Below are 21,062 nucleotides of genomic sequence, written 5' to 3'. Positions count from 1 at the left end.
AAACACCTTTGGGTTTCGAGGTTGTGCAAAATCCTTCTCCAGCATGACACCTGTTGGAAAAGAGCTGCAGGACATCTGGCCCAAAATCTGTTTATTCTAATTCAGAATTACAAATTTGATGGATTATTAAACTTTGTTAATGATCTAAGAACATTTATGGGTGACTAACAACCTTTTGCCAAAGGCTAATTAGAAAAAGAAAAACCCATTACCTTTCCGTAGTGACTTATTTACATTTGTAAGTGCAGATTTGGTGGCTTTGAGGAGTCTCCTTAATGAATTTAAGTGACAGCAAAATGTCATACTGGAAGAGGGTTTTCCACAATCTGCCATTAATGTCTTATGACTAATCTGTAAAGCATTAAACTATTTATTAACCATTAAAATTAATTATAGCTTATAAATGGTTCTTTATCAGAAAGCAGCACCCGAAAATACACTTAGTTGCCAGTTTAGTATTGTCACCCAACTAGCTAAAACTTTTTAGATTTAAACTTAAAACTCTTTAGTCTACTCTGAGGGATATGAATGGGGTGGACAAAATATTTCAAATACTTCTAAGTATAACACCACAAGCTTCAGACTGCATTAGTTTTAGATAATTATAATGGTTACCTAACACCTACTAACTAGCAACTGGGTCTATAAATAAGTTATATTATTAACATAATGTGTTAATTTCCTTAAACTGGATAGAAAGACTACGTGAGAACATTCTGGAGGTGGGACATAGTGGACCCTTCAACACTGGACATTGTCAGCCCTGCATTTAAATAAAACGTTTTGGGATGTCATATGTCCAAATATGAAAATTTTATGAGAGCACAGAGCCAGTCAATAATCCAGTGTCTTTGAACCATCTTAAGGTGTGAGACCATCAGTCAGGTCTTTATAGTATGTTGTGCAGCTTAGAGAGACGGCTGTCTGTCTGATTAAGTTTGGATTTCTTTCTGAGGTGATGGATGTGGCCCTCAGATAAAACAACTATTATCATCCTCCTCAAGATCTTCATGGTCATCATTCTGTATCTCTGGGATCATAATCAGCCATTAGGACATCAAAAAATAATAAATCAACAGGTAACAAAAAACTGACACACTGTGAAGACACAATGACCGTTTTTGTTTATTTTTTTTCAATAGTTTGATACATAGCCTACTCATAATGTCTATATTTCTTTACAGTAGAAAAATAATGTTTTGATTTCAGGAGTACTACAATTGTATTCACTTCAAGAGGAGGTATTCAAAATCATCACTGTAAAATAAAATAGATCAGGGTACATGGGCCAAATCTGTCATAATCAGTAATGAAAACATTCAAACACACCAGTTATCACTTTCAAAATTTCCCTCAACAGCACACAAAAATGAGCATGATACATACACCAAAAGAATACAAACAAGGTACATTTTATACATATCACTGAAGTGAGGAAGATTAAATGTGAAGAAGAAGAAGGAAATGCATTACAAAAAAAATTTCACATGATCATATACAACAGTAGAGTTAACAGTAGGAGGAGGAAACCACATCTGTGTTTGTAACAGCTGGGTACGCTTTTAAAGGATACTAACTTACCATGAAAGCACATTAACTGTTTGCAATACAGAAGCCAATTCAGACAAGTACAACTGAAGCAAAACTGTGTCTCAGGTTAAGCAGCTCTTTGGGTTTGTGCAGTGTACTGATAATCAGTGGCTAAATATACCTAACACGCCTCTGTAAATTGTATATGTCATTTACCATGCAGTGAGGACAACACAGCATTTTGCCAAAAGCAGTGCACATTCATTGTACTGACGAGGGCGGTGCACAAGCAGTATTTCTACAGCGGTGCTGGGGAGTGACACAGTAAAGCGCTGATGGACTGTAAGGTGGTTAACTTCAACCAGAATGTGGGCAGTCAGATACCCAGCTGCTTGTTCAGCCGGTTGAGGGCGTCACCGACAATGTCAAGCTCGTGGCGAAGCTCCTCCACAACGCTGTTGATGCTGGGAGTGTCTTTTAACACATCCACACTCTGGGTGTAAGGGTTGTATCGGACTGTAAAGGGACGCTTGATGGTCTTGGCAAACTCCCTGAAATAGACATAATATCAGTTGTAGCAGATTTAAATACATATAAAACAACGGTGTAGTTTATAAATAATTTTCATCTGTCTATACAAGGTGTATTATCATAGATATTGTATGTTAAATTACTGAGCAACAGTGCTCACCTCATCTTTACTTTGGCCTCCTCAAAGCTGTCTGACACAAAGTAGACATCCTGAAATGTTGTGATGATGCATTCTTGTTTGGATGTCACTTTGGGGTCAAAAGGCATTATCCTTGCATTACCAGAGAGTGCATGCTGTAAAAGAGAAACGTGATAAAGATATCGCAAGTATGTCACATAAACAGGAGCCCACATCTGGGTCATATGATTAAGTGCAAATCAATCTGTATTTTGAGTTCTACAAGATAAATGATGTAGTTCCTTTATTTATCTTGTAGAAAAATAAAGGAACGACTTTATTTATCTTGTAGAACAAGATAAATAAAGTAGTTCCTTTTTTAGAAGAATTTTTAGAAGAAAGGTGTTTTGGTTTTAAACAGCTCTTCAGCCATTGTTTTATATATATTGCATATACATTTATACTTATTATAAAGCATAATATTCCATATAGATGTAAGATGTCAGAAGTAAGGCTGTGTTAAGATGTCCCCTCTTTGGACACCTTGTTTCAAATATATTTACCTTAAGCTCACTGATAGATGACAGCAGTCCTGCTCCATATGCTCGCAGCTGCCCTTCTTGTTTGCATAGGCCAAACTCCACCGTGAAGAAATAGCACTGTGACAGAGGAGCAGATAAACCCCGGAAACAATTATTACAGTTCTTGTGGATTCACTTAATTTGATTTGATTAAGTTTGCCTGAGGGAGTGTCACTCACTGTGGCCAGTTTCTGAACTGAATCATCTGAGGCCCCAAGTGAAGCAAGACCAATCTCCTGGGAAAACTGGGCGAAGCTCGGCTCTGCTAGCAGCGGGACATGACCCAGCAGCTCGTGGCATGTGTCCCTAGATGATAATAGACCACAGAATATTAGGCCCAATAGCCTTATATGAACATTAATGTCACTTTTCTTAATATAGCACTGTATGTTACTCACGGCTCTGGGGTGTATAAGGGGTCAGAGCTGTGCCGCACATACTGGGTACAGTGGAAAACACGGAAGGCCAAACCAGCAAGGAAGTCGCGTGGGGACAGATAACCTGCCACAGGCCTGATGGTAAATCCAGTACGTTCTGAGAAGATAAGATGTTTGAAACACACATGTGAGTAATTACATTTTACAAAACTGAAAAATCAAATATATAATTTCCAATTTTGTAATTGAAGCACAAAGAGTATGTTTTATTAAAGGAATTTCAACATACCCCTGAGGAAGCGTGAAACATCTTCCAGCTGAGGGATGTTGTCCTCCCGACATTCACAGTATTTGGACAGCAGTGGCAGGTTCTTCAAGTATTCGCGGCAGGCGTGGGTGGGGTACAACTTGTTGAGCTCCCTGTACACAACACCCCAAGTCTTCACTTCCTCCTCTGTGAACTCAATACGAGGAATGGGATCCCCACTAGAAAAAGACGACAAAAATCTGTCAGTATCAAGTAAAAACTTTACAGATTTCTAAAATGAATATTTAAATATTACAACAAAAACCTACTGTTTGTAGGCCATGGCAAGATCTGCAAAGTACTTTCTCCTCTTCCGGTAGACATTGTCCTTGAAACCCTGATGGAGCGGAGCATACAAAGATATGAACATGCTTCATATTAAAGGACTTTGTATTTTTGAGTCAATCCCTACAGGTTTATCTGGGCCTACATACTGGATGGTCAGCATCCAGCTCAGATCCGTACATCAGGACACGGTTAGCACACTTGTCCAAGTCTGAAATTTTCTTTGGGAACCAGGGTACGTTATACATTTCTAAGAAGAGATGGAGAAAAAAAGTTCTTGTTTACTTTTAATCAGGTTTAATCAGATATGGTATGGCTGCAGCATTTCATTCAGTGCTTTCCTACCTTCCTCTTGTAGACAGGAGTTATCTGGAGGGTCCATGTCCACCACGTTCACATGCTTCCGAAGCAGATGGATGATTTCATTCAGTTGTTCGTGGTTGCTGTCGCAGTCCACAAATATCTCAAACTCAGAGTTGCGTCTTTTGGATTTTCTGGACTCTATGTGTACAAGGTTGACATGGTTTTCCTGCAAAGAAACAATGAGAATAATTTTGTTATCATCTGCAAGTTAACTTCATCCAAACACAGAATAAGTTAAGGATAGATACTAAATGTAAATATTATATAAGTTTGTGCATACTTGGAAGAGTTTGAGTGCCTTTACAAGTCCTCCCACTTCATTCTTGAGGGAAAAGATGATTGTTGCTCTCCCTTTCTCTGATGTATTCTTCTTTTCAGTATTTTCTTCAATTTTTGTGAAGGTTGATTTGTTTATCTGAAAATAATAATAAAAGATTGATAGATTTTTAATTTGTGTAATAGGACGATATCATCATCATTCAGCAACCAACAGTGGCTCACCTAACTTTAGTCCAGCTCACACTATGCATTTCCCCCGTGACTGAAGCATATACTCAGGACAGGTAATGACGTGAATGCACAACTTCTAATCACTTAAGAGCATCCAGGAATCCAAGAAGCCTGTGAACATCTTATCTTATGAACATGCATCACTCCTAACAAGTAGTGAGCAGAGAGGGTAAGAGTCACAGAGAACTGCAAACTCAGCCAAGCGTGGGCACCCAAATGTTTCAGTCACCCAGAAAATGAAACACGGGTCGCTTCTTTACATGCATATAGACAAAATAAGCAATGCAGCAGACACATGTGGAGAGGGCTGAGATTAGTGACCACCAACCCTCTTGTCCATTTCAGCACGTTGGACAGCGCTATCACGTTGACGCTGGCGTGTGCGCGCTGCTCACGCCAGGGGAAAATTCATATAATCCTGCATCAGATTTTAGAAGTAGGACTATAAAGTGCCAACAGCAAAGAAAAACTAATCTCTTTCACTGAGTGCAACGTTTCCTCGTTCATTCTAGTTGTAGCATTTCGACACTATGTTGTGCGCAACTACATTAGGTTGTAATTTGCTTTAGAAATATTGTCTCTAGTCAGTCTAATGCGTACAAGTGGTTTGTGGAGGGGGAGTAAAGGAGCGGGCCGGCTCACAAACATCAGTTAAATACAGTTCAGTTACTTCCTACCATATTTCGCCCTTCCAGCATTGTGTAAACCGCGCGGCAGACCAGTTTTCGGTGGGCCCTTGTCGGTAGTATCCCTGAAAGCATTAGTGCATGGAGACTGGATCAGGACGCTCCCCGGGGTCAACTCTTTGCGTCTCGGTTTAACGAAGATGAACTTGTCTCTGTCTCAAAGAATCGCCTTACTGCAATCTCATTTAGACAGCGGGGAAGCCTATTATTAGCTGCCTGCATGTTGAAATCTAACCAGGCATTAGGCAGCGCTGCAGCGCGCACGTTTTAGGCTGCAAAGTTGGCCGATTTCACGCGGACCTCTTCCCCATCCACTAGCCCCCCTTTCACGGTGTCATTAATGTAACATTACACAGCTTTGCATGTATTTTCGATATAGCCACACATTGAAAAGTTCATGTGAGTACTCCAAATGCTAAACAACAGCAGCTTAAGGAAACAGATGTTTTTCCCTCGTTGTGAGAAAAAGGAGATTGTTGTTTCACATGTATTTATCAGTTTTAGATATTACTCAGTTTGCAGCAAACATTTGTGCAGTATACTTGTTTGTGTGTCCTCATAAGGAAAGGCTTAAAAATGAACTAAAAAATGTCTCGGGTTAAGGTCACAGACACAATAGGATTTGCTGCTAAATCCACAGAAATTTTGGTCACAGCTTATGCAACTCTTTTTTTCTTCGACTTGATCCATATTTGGCATCTTCTTTAGCTGTTTTTGTGAAACATTGTTCAAACAAAAACGTTTTTATCTCTTCTGTCTTTTGCTATGGAAATCAATGAAGAATGATTTGAGCAATAATGGGTCTTTCATGACACGAAATTCGGACATATCCCACTTTAACCCTCTTAACCCTTTGACGTAAATTACACTATAACAAAACGGCTTAAATTAATCTGCGCTGACGACAAAGTGAAGGCTTATACATTAAGATGGCCGGACCTGTCTCCCCCACCACTGTCAAAAAAAAAAAAAAAGAAAAAAAAAGAAAGTGGTCTTAGAATATCACGGACAAGAAAACCTGTGCACCTCGTTGGTTTAAAAGCCGCACTCGAGCTCTTATCACGGGACAAAACGCCAGGACAAAGCATCAGTAGTGCTGACAAATGCCTGCTCAAAATTATTTATGCTACTTTTTCTTTTCTTGAAATTACCTTACCTCATTGTTCAGCAGTTTCTCTTCAAAGCCAATGTTCATGGAGTCAAAAGATCTTCCTCTACGTGGTCCTTCGATTTTGTTTGAGTACATGTTAAAGTGCAGCTGTTTCTGTTTCTTTCTTTCTTTCTTTCTTTCTTTCTTTAATTCTTATGTAGCTCCTGTTGGTGGCTTATCTAAATAACCTCTGCTATGTAAAGTAGGCTGTCTGCCCCGGGAAGCAGCGCGCTTTGCTATTTAACCACAGAGAGAAATAGGAGGGGGCAATAATCTGACCCACAGCAGCAAATGGAAAAAGAGCAGCACCGCTCACGTCATTGGGAAAAGGGTATCTTTTATTTCCCCTAAAGGCCTGAAACAGCTTCAATGAGATCAATCACAAAGTCTGATTTTACTGTGAGAATAAAACAAATCATTAATCTGTTTTTATGATCACCTATTTCACTCAGCGTGTTTGAGAAAAATCTGAGGGCATCCAGAAAAAAAAAGATATATAATGGAAGTGTTGCTGTTTTTACTCATCTGCAAACATTTAACAGTTGAAATATGGAAAATGTGTCATTGTACTGACATTGAACAGGTTTAGCTTGGATGCAGACCTGAGAATTTGCTGTGGACTCCATATTGGCACAAGTAGTTCATTCTTCTTGTTTGTTGACACCTTGAGACTAAGAGGAGGTCAAGGTTTAAGAGGATTCAGGCGTAGCCCACCTGCCTTCATTGTACAGTGATCCATTCCTCTGCACTGTAAGCACGTCTGGGTTCTCGTGCACATAACAGAAATAATCTGCGTGTTTTCCCTTCTTTTAACACCATGAGCCCGTTAATAAGCTCAAGACAATCAGTGGAAAAGGCCTCAGAGGCCACTGCAAGCAGAATCATGATGAGGGAGAACTGAACCTAAGAGACCTCATTACTTTAAACAGATAACACCTCTGCTCTCTAAGCTTTAGTCACCTCACAGAAGACAGAGGACAAAAAGGACAGGTGAGATGTCTTTGTCTGTTACTTTCAGCTCCAGACAGCTCTAATGCAGTGATACATGTGGCTGATGAGCGTGCCGTGTGTCTCAGGTGGTCCTGGCCTGTGCCACTCGTGACACAGACAGATGCTTTACACAACCGAGGAGGCAGTGAAGGGAACTTCCTCCTCTCAGGAGCTGAACCCAGATCTGCTCTCAGATATTGTGTTAGGCAGAGCAGTAGCAAGGTCCAGCCGTGTTTCAGGATGGTAAAGCATTTTTAAAAAGAGATCAATTTAAAGGTATAATTCAGCTCTAATTATGTGGGCGCCTGTCTGTTCCGGTGCTTTCTGTAGTCCATTAAAATACATCTGGCAACATTCATATTGACAGAGGAATCAGCGCTCTCCTGCACAGTAACTACATGTACTGGTGTGTTTTGCTCATAAAGTTTGCAGCAACAGGACCCCTGCCCCCCTCCTTAAGATCATGACCATGTTTACCTGGCTGTTAGCTTAAGCTCCTTATTACCTCCACCTATAGAAGGCAACCACTTCTGCTTTAATGCACAAACACAATATACATTGCCTGAGCAACAAAACACAACAAATGCACACCCCCATGTTACCTCTGCTCGTTTATTTGTAGTCACATTTGGAAATAACAACCACAGCAAACAAAGTATAGACGTACTAGATGTATATATTATCCTAAAGCTGACTCCAGAAAGACATGGGCTGGGTTACAGAAAGAGTACAGCAAAGACGCCAAACATTTTCTGGTTTCAAGTTTTAAAATGTGATTTGACACTTTTCTATTTGCTATATAATTTTAAATTAAATATGATAATTTTTGGACTGTTGATCAGATAAATCAAGCAGTTTGTGCTCTTTTTTTTCATTTACTTTTCTGACATTTTGCAGGCTAAATAATTAATCTTAATAATAAAGTTTTATTTATATAATAAAGTTAGTGAGCTGACAAATCTGACTTGATGAGATCTGGCATTAGCTGCTGAAGAAAGTTTTACACTGTCTGCTGTCACACGCCATTTCTGTCTGCAACTAATAGACTGAAAGTCACTGATGCATAATGGTTTTCTTGGGCAGGTGGAACAACTTGCTACAGCTGGACAGCATCAGTTACAGCCTAAACCTCTGATTCTCTTTGCCACAATTTCTCTATGTGATGGACTCACTGGACAAATGTGCTATGATTTTGACATGTTACAAAATAAAAAGTAGCTATCCCATACCTTTGGAGAGGGAATTTGGCTATTCAAGATTAATTTCAGACCTCTGACAGGAAATGAAATGAGGCTTCTTTCACACAAACTCTCCTTGTAGTTCTGCAGCAGTCCACTGACCAGCATACGTCAGTGTACGTCACAACCAGGCTGCTGCTGCCTAAAGCAAAACAAAGAGCATTGTGGAGTTTATAGACATGTTAACTCTATGACTAATACGCAGAAAAAGGTTGAATTTTTTTTTTCCTAGAATAGGTATTGAGGCTTGCTTCTTTAACAAAAGGAGAGAAAAGGCAGGAAAAGGACAAAGCCTACTAAATGGTATGGCCATGTTGTTGTTCACGATTCAGCAATGAACTGTTCCTTTCATGGCACACTGAAGTGGGCTCCTACTGACTGGGATCAAGCCCATCCAAATCTACTTATAAATACATCTTCACAACATTGCTTTTATGCTGCAGTTGCTCTGGCCATGTGTTTTGATCTCCTCATGTCTTGACAGCTCCTGGATCAAATCTCCTTCATTTAATGTCATTTTCAGAGGCTCATTAGATTTCATGCTGCATCCAGTTTACAAATAACGCTTTTTTTTATTTCTTATCCAACCGATGGGTTTTCAGCAGTCTCTATGAATACACCAACTCTAATCTTATCTTTTATATTGAATTAAAGTATGTTTAAACAGTTAGTGCTGACTCTAATAAATAATGTGATGTGGCTTGTTCTGTCTCTGCCATTCAGAGGGTAATTGACACAGGTGCTTTGAGATGCTTTAAACCAATGAGTACTTTGACAAGGGTGACAGAGTGCAGCATGAATAAGATGGCTCATTGTGGTTTGCTCTCCTGGTGACCCAGCTACCTTACGTGGATAGTGGTCTCTGGATAATTAGACTCAAGGATGAGATAATATGACGCAACAATTCAGCCATTAATAAACATTTTCCAAGTGGAAAATTTAAGTCATTCCCAAATTCAGTAGTTCACCTACAACACAGATAGTGTTTCACATGAAATGTGCTCAGTAAAAACAATAATTAGACAAAATGCTCACAAGCCACAAAGTAAAAATGTTCTTAAAAATACTTAAACGGAAGGGCTGTAGATGGGCTGCCAGGCTAAGCGGGCAGCCACACTGTCTTTAATGTTTGCATGACATCTGTAAGGAGTAAACACTTTTTTCATAGAAGGTTTTATTCATCTAAAAAAATCAGGGCACAACCTCTCATTTCTTGATCACTCTGTGGAGGCTTGTGAAGAGCAGACGCTGGGTTACAGATGTGTCTGAGTGTGTGACAGAGCAGCCGTGACCACTCTGCCCCAGTTCTGTTCACTTCAATCAGAGGGATTTACTCACAGTGTCTGAGCATCAAGCTGCGAGATCTCTCTGGCTAATCTCACCCATGGTACTAAGAAACTGCCCAACATGAGCATTAGCATGTGTCTTTGATAGACATTTGGTGTCTTGCTCAAAGACACCTCAGCAGGGCAGATGCTGTCTGTCAGGGCTCAAGTAATCAACTGCATTCACACTAATTACTGTAATCGTGTACTTGTGCAAATCTTTCAGCATCAAATGAATGTGAACACTACAGTTAATGTAATGTAACCTTAATGCTTGAATTAATCTGTGAAAGTTATTTAGACACCATCTGTCCAGCTACATTTGTTTGCGAAAAACTAAAAACAAAGGAAATATCAATATATCTAGTAGATTTTGTTCTTTTTTTTTTCTTAATTACAGACTGAATGACATCAAATTCAGAAACCTTTTCTAAAGACAGCTATCTGTTTTAACACCATATTCATAATGTACACTTCACTTATGTTGTGCATTGGAAAGATCATATGTACAATTGAGTATTTTAGGTAATTCTGAGTATAGTTTTTTTTATATCTACTTAAGAAAAGTCCCAGTGTTTCAGGCAGCCTTTCCACTCCTGACCGGTATTATTTGAATTTCCAGAAAATTCAAGGTCTTCTATTAGCACTTCATCAACAGAATTCCAGTCTTTCACCTGATCCTGAGCCATGTTTGAACAACTAACTAATCAGAACAGTGAATGGTCTGCCTATGTACCCTTCCTGTGACAGGACTTCATCTCTTTAATTAGCTCCAATTCTTTCATTGCAGAACAAACAGCAACATATGCCACTTGGTGACAGGTGTCAGTGTACACAAGGACAGGACAGGATAGAGCTGCGCCAATAAACACCTGCCACATTCAAAACAGAGATGTTACGTTTTATGCAGAAAAAAAAAACAAAGATAGTGATTAAAAATGGGTCATTGACAGTATCGTGCAATAATCAGGAATTATTTGTGAACTTACATGACATTTGCATGTAATGCACTAGGTGTATTATTACATTCTTTCTCCACTACATGCAATTAATAACACAATTCCAAATTTACATAAAGCCACAAATTTACTTATTTATTTAGTACAATTGTTGTACAATTTTTTTGTTGTTGTTTTTGTTTTTTCTTAATTGAATTTCCTGCCTTTAAGAAGAAGTCAACTGGTAGAACCTCCAGAACTAAACAGGGTGAAGCTGCATTATGCTATAACTATTTCAAATCTAAATTAAAAACCTCTGTTGTTCTCCTATGCCTTTAATTAATTTGCATTTTTGACTGCACTGTAACTGTATTTTTCCATTATTTAAGCGATTTTATTCGTTTTTTATTACTTATTGTTTTTGAATGTCCTTCAAATGCTATTCTTTGCCTTTCACTTGCCTCTGTGTTTGACGTGCTGTTTAAATAAAGCTGTCTTGCCTTGTATAAAAAAAGTTTTCTTTTTTGTCATTGTTGCATAGACAAAAAATTATATCTTTAAAAGATGTTGCCTCGTGGGATATTATTGTCGGAAATATAAATCCTTTTATCCTCTGCATGAATTAGAGGGTGATGGTAACAATGTGAGAAAAATATTATTACACCGCCACTGACAAAGGTCTCGCCCTGTACAGCATCCTTGATGTCTAGTTTATCATTACAATATCCTAACAGATAAGCTAGTTGAAGCAGCAGTTAAGGCAAATGCAAACATCAACGTCACCACATCACTTTTTGCGAGCAGGAAACGTCAGAGTCTTTGATATTCAGGGATCACGAAGGGGAAAGTTTCATTGTGATTCTGTTGACAAGAGATAGAAAGCCAGGGAACTCAGGAAATGAGCTGAAGGGGGCTTTGATTGCACCCAACAGCATCATGTGTCTTTATTAACACGCCTTGACCAGGTGGTTGTGAATAGGCCAGGCCTTGGAATCAAAGGAGAGGGAACGTGACGCTGCACACGCATTCTTCATCCCTTCATTATCCCTCCTGCTCGCCCAGCAACAGGTACTACACCAGTGTCAGGGACATTATACGCAACGGGGAGGGCTTAATTCAGACGGTCTAGTGTGGACAAAATTCTACATTTTACATCAGTTTCTTATTTTTTGTCATTTAGGGCAGATCAGTCTAAGTCTCAGGGCACGACACAAAAATTATTCAGAGAAATTCCAACAAAAAAACCCTGTTCATGTTCATGCTCTGTTCATGTTGAATGACAGACTACCTTCCACCATGAGAGCTCACGTCAGTTGAGGCTTTTTCATCCCACCTGGTCACAGGTTAAAGTTTATTTCCTGTTGTAGAAGAGTTGTTTATTAGCTCAGATATAAATCAAATATTCATCCACTACACGGGAATGTCATGTGAAAGGAAGTGTTTCTTTCTGGGTTACATAAGGCGTTTAAACAGATGTGAATTTTTACACAAATGTAAGACCAAAATAGAACACATTTCTCTGCAAGGCAAAATGTCAGGTCATTTAAAAGAACAGCAAGTTAGTTTGTGTGGGCAGAGGTGAACAGAAAAAGAAATAACTGACATCCAGCATCAGCATCAGACAGGCCTGACATGCCTCGGCGTCACTGATGTGTATAAAGCACCAGCCACATGGAGAACGGCCTGCTGTGTTGTGTTCATGGAGTCAGATCATATCAAGCTGCTGTGAAGACTGGCAGACTGACAATGAAGTTTGGCAGGGCAGCAGGAAACATCTGGACTTCACCCTGATCTCTATGACATGACACGCCTGGGAGCGAGGCCCGAAGACAGAGCAGCCAGCAAAGTGCAAGTCACTGGCCACAAGCAATCTTGAAAGGCCAAGCATGATTGCATCTACATCATTCCAGTCATTTACAACACAAACATAACATGACTCGTAGATCAAGGCACCGGCCACCTATGTGCATCATGGGTCTAGTCAAGATTCAGAGCATGTCTGGAGACTGCAGGATTAAAAAGACTTTTTTTTTTTCCCATAGGGTGATCTCTGTCCTGCATACACTCTGACCATCTCGGGATTTCCATTAGAAAGAGTGTTCTACATATCAATCCAAGCTTTAATTAAAAAGCTGCTATATTCACAGAGCCTTCGTAAGCTTGCTGGAAATGCGCAGGCTGTCCTGCTCTTCTCCATGAGTGGGCGAAATGGTGCATTTGTAAACCAAATGAGTTCATTGTTGCCAGGCTCAAGCCTTTCATCTAATTTTATTGTCCTTACCGAGTGACTGTCACCCTCTGGTAAACACTTGATGCTGTCATCAGCATTAGCACCATTACTCATATGCTTGGAGAGGTGACTCAATACACACTTACTGCAATTTTATCTTATACAGAAACGTATAATTACATTATATTAAAAAAATAAAATAAAATCAAGGGATTTTATAAGTACATGAAGGTATGTAATGTTTAAGGATGGAAACACCATTGTTTATTTTGGGTTAAAAATGGTTCTAGTGCCAAGATACAGTGAAGACTCATGTCTCTTTTCTAAATTTTCTGGAAGCATATCTGGCAGAGACACTGCCTATATGTGGCAAATAGATGAGTTTGGGAAAAAGTAGAGCCAATATCAATGTGATTATGAAAGGGAGTGTATATTTACAACTGTAAAATTTACAACATTGCAGCTTCATTGTACCAGTGTTTTATTTACACTCAAAAAAAAAAAAAAAAAAAAAAAGGTTACATGGTAATGAATTTTGGATGTCACCTGACTACCTTCATACAACTGCTCTGTAATATTTCAATGGCATTTGATGAAGACTATTAGTATTATTATTACAATGATAAGAAGATTACATTTTCCTGTGTCGATTCTTTTGGTTGAAAAAGTGAAGCACCTCTCTACAGACTGTTCTGCTGTTTGTTTGAGGCTTGTGGTCCAGCCATGATAATGATGTTTAAAAGCTCATAAACACAACTTGATTTTAATAAAAGGACAATATTTAATTAATACAAAAATAGCATTGTCAAAACAATTAAAAAGAATTTTACAGACTTTACTCAGGAGTGGCTCACAATAGTGATGGTGTGACATCTGAGTCTTTCCAGTGGAAATGCAAATAGTCTGACTTGAGGCAGGATCTTTGGAGAGGAAATAGAGTCCACTATAAAAAGCAGTGCTGAGAGTCTGGATGAGTGCCGAACACTGATCTGCTGGGCGTCTCAGTCAGGAAACTGTTTCCTCACCATGTCTGCCAACTGGGGATCAGTCTCTGACAACATGAACTGCAGGTGCTGAAACTGCACAAGGGGAAGAAGGTTTGGGTGGAAACATGATGTTTATTTTCCACAGGAGCTGGTCGTGTACAGTAGCAGTCCATCACACGTCCCAAGCTGACACAAGCTCTAAAAATAAATCCTTTATGTGAAACAATGGTGTTACCAACAGCAGTTTGCACACGTGACCACTGAGTTACTTGGGGGGGAAAAAATATGTGGAAAGGAGAAACTTGAAGAAAATTCAATGTCAAATGAATCTAAATAAATAAATAAATAAATAGGTTTTTTTTTTCTTTTTAAGTCTAAAAAGCAGCAAAAACAGACAGTTGCCCATCAGAAGTTACCATGATATTTTAAAATAGCTTATTTTATCTCACCAACAGTGAAGAAACTGAAGAAGTTACTCCACTTATAACAATGAAACAGAAAATTTATTACCTTTAAGAAGCTGTAGCCGACAAATTTCTGATATTTATACTTGACTTGAGTCATGAATAAATTACAGTCATACAATTCTGTATCAATTTACTAATCTATTAATATCTACTAACTATTTCTATTCCTCAACAACTCAAACTGTTACAGCTGGAGTTCGGCTGTATTGTACGTTGCTTGACAACCTTAGGGGTTTGTGAAGCATCGGTGTGTGGCTCAGGAAGCGTAGGTGATTACAGTATGTACAAGGAAAAGGAGCCTCACTCCTCATGCTTATATTAAAATAGTGATTCTTTCATTCTGTTTACTCCATAACTGAATGTAATGTATACTTTCATCTACTTCAGCCATTTAGAAAAAACACTTACTGAAGTCTTAAAGTTGGGAAGTAAACTGCCTGCAGCTGTGAGACAAGTCTTCTCTGTCAGGAAACCTTTCTTCACCAAATCTGCCACAGTGTCCTATAAAGAATAGTAAAAACAGCATGGACACTTCAGTGGCCTTTAATAACAGAAAATTCGAATCTGTATTTTTCACAATAATTAAACAGTTGCATTTAAGAATGTCAGTAAGCAATGTGATCCAACAGGAAAGTGAGCAGTGAGTGTTCCTTTGGTGGCATTACCTTGTGAATCTGACTGCAGATGTCAGCTAGAAACTCAGCTGTGATCTCTGCCAGAGTTTGGAGCTGTACATCTTCTGTGCCTTCTTTGCTGGTACCATCATCTTTGCACTCACTGTGGTACTGGAGCACTCGCAAAATGGTTGCAATTAGAGGCAGATCTAGAAACAAAAGATAGAAGACACTTACAGAAAAAAAAAAAAAAAAAAAAATCAGGAAATTATTATTATTATAAAAGGAAGATGAAGGAGGGGGAAGTACTGTACCTTTAGCCTGTCAAAAGCCTATTGTATTTGTTAATACTGAGTCTTAAAACATATTCCTATAATATCTATAATTATATAATTCCTTTATGTTTTTATGTATATTAATGTCCACACAGAAAGGAGTGTCACTGTGAATGTTTTGGACAGCCTATCTTATTTACAGTTGTTACGGAAAGTATTCAGACCCCCTTAAATTTTTTTCAGTTATATTGCAGCCATCATCCCTCATTAATGTACACACAGCACCCCATATTGACAGAGAAACACAAAATTGTTGAAATTTTTCAGATTTATTAAAAAAGAAAAACTGAAATATCACACAGCCGTAAGTATTCAGACCCTTTGCTCAGTATTTAGTAGAATCACCTTTTTGAGCTAATACAGCCATGAGTCTTTTTGGGAATGATGCAACACGTTTTTCACACCTGGATTTGGGGATCCTCTGCCATTCCTCCTTACAGATCCTCTCCAGTTCTGTCAGGTTGGATGGTGAATGTGGTGGACAGCCATTTTCAGGTCTCTCCAGAGATGCTCAACTGGGTTTAAGTCAGGGCTCTGGCTGGGCCATTCAAGAACAGTCACAGAGTTATCCTGAAGCCACTCCTTCATTATTTTAGCTGTGTGCTTGGGGTCATCAGAGAAGGTTTTCATCCAGGATATCCCTGTACTTGGCCACATTTATCTTTCCTTCGATTGCAACCAGTCGTCCTGTCCCTGCAGCTGAAAAACACCCCCACAGCCTGATGCTGCCACCACTATGCTTCACTATTGGGACTGTATTGGACAGGTGATGAGCAGCGCCTGGTTTTCTCCACACATACCGCTTAGAATTAAGGCCAAAAAGTTCTATCTTGGTCTCATCAGACCAGAGGATCTTATTTCTCACCGTCTTGGAGTCCTTCTGGTGTTTTTTTAGCAAACTCCATGCAGGCCCTCCACCAACTGGTGGAGGGCTGCAGTGATGGTTGACTTTCTAGAACTTTCTCCCATCTCCCGACTGCATCTCTGGAGCTCAGCCACAGTGATCTTTGGGTTCTTCTTTACCTCTCTCACCAAGGCTCTTCTCCCCCAATTGCTCAGTTTGGCTGGACGGCCAGCTCTAGGAAGGGTTCTGGTCATCCCAAACATCTTCCATTTAAGGATTATGGAGGCGACTGTGCTCTTAGGAACCTTAAGTGCAGCAGAAATTTTTTTGTAACCTTGGCCAGATCTGTGCTTTGCCATAATTCTGTCTCTGAGCTCTTCAGGCAGTTCCTTTGACCTCATGATTCTCATTTGCTCTGACATGCACTGTGAGCTGTAAGGTCTTATATAGACAGGTGTATGGCCTTCCTAATCAAGTCCAATCAGTATAATCAAACACAGCTGGACTCCAATGAAGGTGTAGAACCATCTCAAGGATGATCAGAAGAAATGGACAGCACCTGAGTTAAATATATGAGGGTCACAGCAAAGGGTCTGAATACTTATGGCCGTGTGATATTTCAGTTTTTCTTTTTTAATAAATCTGCAAAGATTTCAACAATTTCATGTTTCTCTGTCAATATGGGGTGCTGTGTGTACATTAATGAGGAAAAAAAATGAAAAATGATTACATGATTTTAGCAAATGGCTGCAATATAACAAAGAGTGAAAATTTTAAGGGGGTCTGAATACTTTCTGTAGCCACTGTACGTGGTGCATTTAAAAAGAACAGTTGAGCTGTTGGAAAACTTACTTGTGTCACTTTTGCTGGGCCACTGATCCTGGCATCTATAAAGAGCCTGAAGCACAGAAAACGCCTGAACCAAAATGCTCTTCTGCTCTTGCAGGACCACTGGAAGATCATTTGGCTGGCAAAGGTCTTCACATACCACCTCACAAACAAAGTCCCATACTGCTTTGCCAGGTCCATCAGGGGCAGCTAGAAGAAAGAATAAAACATTGTCCTATCTGTTAAGAGTTCATTTACTGAGTCAGTAACTACTGGGAAAACCTTTAACGTCTGAGATGGTAGGCCAACATCTGAACAAGTGTGATGACCAGCCTTACCAAAAACCTGAATTCCCTCATCTGTGGTGGTGAGGAGTTGGAGGGCATGAAGATAAACCTCTAAGCCATTTGGACTCTCTGGTCTGTAAAAGCAATTTAATACTGTTGAATACTGAGGGTCGACTATAACATCAACATCATGTATTTATTTTCTCTGCTGGATCAGACCAATAATAAATAACAGATCAGTTTTATGAGACATTAGTTACAAAAAAAATTACCAGAGCACTGCATCAGCTAAAAATGAGACTAGAAGTCATTAAACTGGTTCATTTTTTAACATCTTTCATGGAAATCATTATGATTCCCACTGCTAATAAACATAACCATGAAAATTCAACTAACATTCTCCTGAATTACAATTACAGATTCCCACCTAAGCTGCTTGGATGCCTCAAGAAAGCACGAGACCACATCCAGGGGGCTTTCACCATCCTCCTCCTCCTCCTCCTCCTCCTCACTTGGCTGAGCTGTGATCCAGCTCTTCATCAACTCTTCATCAAGGTCAAACAATTTGTCAACCAGCTCCCCGACCTTCTCAAGCAGGTCCGCTGTAAAACACACAGAGTATCTACTTATAATAACCATTTTAGATAAAGAGTTTGCAGGCACTTTGAGTTAATGTAGTTCATCTTGATATGTTAAACAGATGTTCATTTTTTTAAACACAAGTAAAACTTCATCAGTTCATAATATATAAAGAAATGAGTAAAAGCAAAATACTATTGGTAGAACTGGACATGATGAAACAGAGGTTGGAGCGCACAGACATCTGCTGTCGTATTCGCTGAAGCCACAGGGAACAAACATCTTTCTGAGAGACACAGGTCAGCAGCAATCTGCAAACATCATCAGAAAACATAAATACTTCTCTCTGTGTCCGTCTAACATATCTGCAGAAAATGCAAATGTTACCTGCTTGTTTCCAGAAGGGTCGGAGGATCTGTATCTCCAAGAAGAAGCAACAGCACAGCACTGTGGACACACAGGGAGTTGCAATAAGTAGAGTGACTCAATCACAGTAATGTTCAAAATCTATTTAAGGACAAATACACATGATGACTTCTACCCACCCTAAGTCTTCATTTTGGCTGAGAGTCATACAAGTGTCAGGAAAACACGCAATGTTCCCAAGGATTCCCACACAAATTTCCTAAATAAGCACAAGAAAAATCTATGACTTGTCCTGAAGATTCTCACAGCCCAGAAATACAGCATCAAACACCAAACATAACACAGATGATTATATTCTGACACGAGAGGCCTTAAATAGAAAGGATTTCACTCACTGTGAGACGTGGACAACGAGATTTGGCTATCACACCAAGGAGGATATCTGTAGCTTTGAATTCCTGCAGAAAACCAGCCACGTCCTATACACAGTTGGATATTCATTAGCAAATATCTAAACCTTTCCATTGTTCACTGTCCACTCCATTTATATCAACGAATGTAGGCTAAATAACAGAAACACCTCTCAGTAAGATGCAATATTGCTTGACAGTATGGCAAACATCCAAGCATCCAGCATCCAAAACTTTAACTCTATAACTACAGAATAGTAAATTATCAGAACAGAATGTACATTTGGTTTTTATTAAATAATTAAAAAAAACATTAAATAACAAGTTTTTTTGCACAGCTACAATCTAAACTAACAAATTTTGATCTGTTTCTCCTTTTTTATAAGCTTGTAGTTCCCTTTATGAATACCATTCATTCAGTGAAAACTGCATTGTTCGTGAAAAGCTCCATTAACTAGGTGACAGATTTTTATAACACAACACAAATTCCCCTGGTAAAGAAAATCAGGTATTAAAAAAAACTCTACCTTATCCATTGCCATATCCCAAACTTTACATAGAGCTTCCTCATCATCTTCAGGAAGCTGCATTTGACCTTCAGAGTCCTCCTCTGAATGCTCTGTGACCATCTGCAAGACATGACCATTGTAAGACACGTTAGCTGGAAGAATTAGAATCAGAATTAGCAGACTCCATCAGCTTTTCCAGACAAGTTTAGAGTGTGATTAGATGCTATTTTCCACTGAAAAATACTACTACATGACTTCCCACTTCCATTTCTTTCAAGTGTTTAATAAAATGTTTCATATTTGAGAAGAGCAACAACAGCCTGCCTACGTGGATGAGATGAGTCAGAGTGCTGAAAAGCCAGTGCTTGCTGTACACAGTGTCTCCAATAGCATCCAAATCTTCATCCTCCTCTCCATCAGCTGTTTCTGGGGGTGGTGAGGGGTTACGGTCCATTACAGGAGACTGACTTCCAGTTGGAGATGTTGATCTCTCTTTCTCCACCTCCTCTGCACCATCAACAGTACAGTCTGGGGAACAAAGGGGGAACCTCATGTCAGGTGTTTAATTGACTCGACTAGCAAAAACACAACTCCTATTTGGTCCTTTTAGCTTTGGGGTTAAATTTTTCAGAGTATGTGAGGATTTATACTTAGTGACTGTTTATTACTTACACCTAGCTAAACTAACGCTACCTAAGATCCCTGAAACAACTCTTACCTTCATTAAGGCTGTAATACTCAAGTGTTACTGCAGCTGTTTTATTGTAGTGTTGATTAAAAATGAGTAGAAATACTCTGTTATTAGTAGAAGAACAAACGTTTTAAAATCTAATTTCAAGTAGCAAAAGTTAAAGTACTCATAACGCACAGTGATAAATTTGGGAAGAATATATATTATACTTAGGGATTAAGTATAATATATAAGCATCACTTTAATGTTGCAGCTGGCAAAGGTTGGGCTAATTTTAAGTACTTTATATATTACTGGGTAGCTCAGAGTTTATTTGCTGATTATATTTCGTATTAAAAATCTGTATCTGCAATGTGACTAGCAACTAAAGCTGCCAAATAACTGTAGTGGAGTCAAGAATTTTCTTTTTGAAATATAGTAGCGGAGAAGTATAAAGCAGCACAATAATGGAACCAGTCAATGAAAATACGTTACTACCTCGAAATGATCCTTTAGTATAGTTCTGTAGTAAGTATACTTGTCATTTTAGCATTCAGCTTTTTAGCATTCATTTTGGCTCCCAATAACTTACGATTCAACATTTTTAGCTAGCAGCTACAAATGTCGCACTTATCGATATGTTGCTATCTATCCGTCATACTGATAAACTTCTTGTCAACTCACCCATAGTGACAGCTCTCTGCAAACGTAACTAGCTGCTAAACATTAATACCATTAGTAATATCACTATAATCGCGTTTCTTTTTCTGTCACGATTCAAAACATTTCAAATAGCCTCCATTTAACACGAGTCACCGACTGCGCATGCGCCAAAACTGTACACACTACTTCTTGTGGTCAAATCCCTCAAGTCGAAATGAATCTGACGCCACCTGTAGGACGCAGGGGGGATGACAAAGTGTGTCTCTAACGTTTATATTCCAGCACATTTCAGGGGCATGTATTAGATTTATTTGATTAATCACAGGGTTTTATGGAAACATGATA

At 39.1% G+C, this 21,062-nt stretch overlaps 2 protein-coding genes across 3 annotated transcripts; both read right to left on the bottom strand.

Annotated features, from left to right (window-relative positions):
• Positions 1 to 1,123: 1,123 nt before the first annotated feature.
• tph1a (tryptophan hydroxylase 1 (tryptophan 5-monooxygenase) a) lies at positions 1,124 to 6,634 on the bottom strand. 2 transcript variants are annotated; one of them, XM_041038044.1, is made up of 11 exons: positions 6,445 to 6,634; positions 4,373 to 4,507; positions 4,075 to 4,258; positions 3,879 to 3,979; positions 3,714 to 3,781; positions 3,427 to 3,623; positions 3,159 to 3,294; positions 2,940 to 3,066; positions 2,743 to 2,838; positions 2,222 to 2,355; positions 1,124 to 2,081 (listed from the first exon to the last, which is right to left on the bottom strand). In XM_041038044.1, the coding sequence occupies exons 1-11, from the start codon at positions 6,532 to 6,534 to the stop codon at positions 1,907 to 1,909; spliced, it is 1,443 nt and encodes a 480-aa protein (XP_040893978.1). In that variant the 5' UTR covers positions 6,535 to 6,634; the 3' UTR covers positions 1,124 to 1,906. The 2 variants fall into 2 exon arrangements, with proteins under 2 accessions (XP_040893978.1, XP_040893979.1); XM_041038045.1 differs by lacking the exon at positions 4,373 to 4,507.
• Positions 6,635 to 13,540: 6,906 nt separating this feature from the next.
• Positions 13,541 to 20,872, bottom strand: saal1 (serum amyloid A-like 1). The gene is made up of 13 exons (XM_041038048.1): positions 20,739 to 20,872; positions 19,713 to 19,912; positions 19,403 to 19,504; positions 18,861 to 18,944; positions 18,645 to 18,724; positions 18,487 to 18,546; positions 18,295 to 18,410; positions 17,948 to 18,122; positions 17,572 to 17,654; positions 17,258 to 17,443; positions 15,278 to 15,435; positions 15,021 to 15,113; positions 13,541 to 14,238 (listed from the first exon to the last, which is right to left on the bottom strand). Exons 1-13 carry the CDS (start codon positions 20,740 to 20,742, stop codon positions 14,161 to 14,163), a joined length of 1,419 nt encoding a protein of 472 aa, XP_040893982.1. The 5' UTR covers positions 20,743 to 20,872; the 3' UTR covers positions 13,541 to 14,160.
• Between the last annotated feature and the right edge of the window lie 190 nt (positions 20,873 to 21,062).

This window comes from Toxotes jaculatrix, chromosome 5, assembly GCF_017976425.1.
Source record: "Toxotes jaculatrix isolate fToxJac2 chromosome 5, fToxJac2.pri, whole genome shotgun sequence".
NCBI classification, from domain to species: domain Eukaryota; kingdom Metazoa; phylum Chordata; class Actinopteri; family Toxotidae; genus Toxotes; species Toxotes jaculatrix.
Note: the sequence above shows the minus strand (reverse complement) of the source record. Positions and strands in the feature narration are given on the sequence as shown.

Excerpts from the sequence above, each read along its gene's own strand:
- tph1a (XM_041038044.1), bottom strand. The coding sequence starts at position 6,534 with ATGTACTCAAACAAAATCGAAGGACCACGTAGAGGAAGATCTTTTGAC. Across the intron at positions 4,259-4,372 it reads AGGCACTCAAACTCTTCCAA|GAAAACCATGTCAACCTTGT; the intron begins GTATGCACAAAC and ends GTTTCTTTGCAG. Across the intron at positions 3,782-3,878 it reads AGCTGGATGCTGACCATCCA|GGTTTCAAGGACAATGTCTA; the intron begins GTATGTAGGCCC and ends CCGCTCCATCAG.
- saal1 (XM_041038048.1), bottom strand. Across the intron at positions 18,725-18,860 it reads CTCGTTGTCCACGTCTCACA|GAAATTTGTGTGGGAATCCT; the intron begins GTGAGTGAAATC and ends GTGCTTATTTAG. Across the intron at positions 15,436-17,257 it reads GCCCAGCAAAAGTGACACAA|ATCTGCCTCTAATTGCAACC; the intron begins GTAAGTTTTCCA and ends TTTTGTTTCTAG.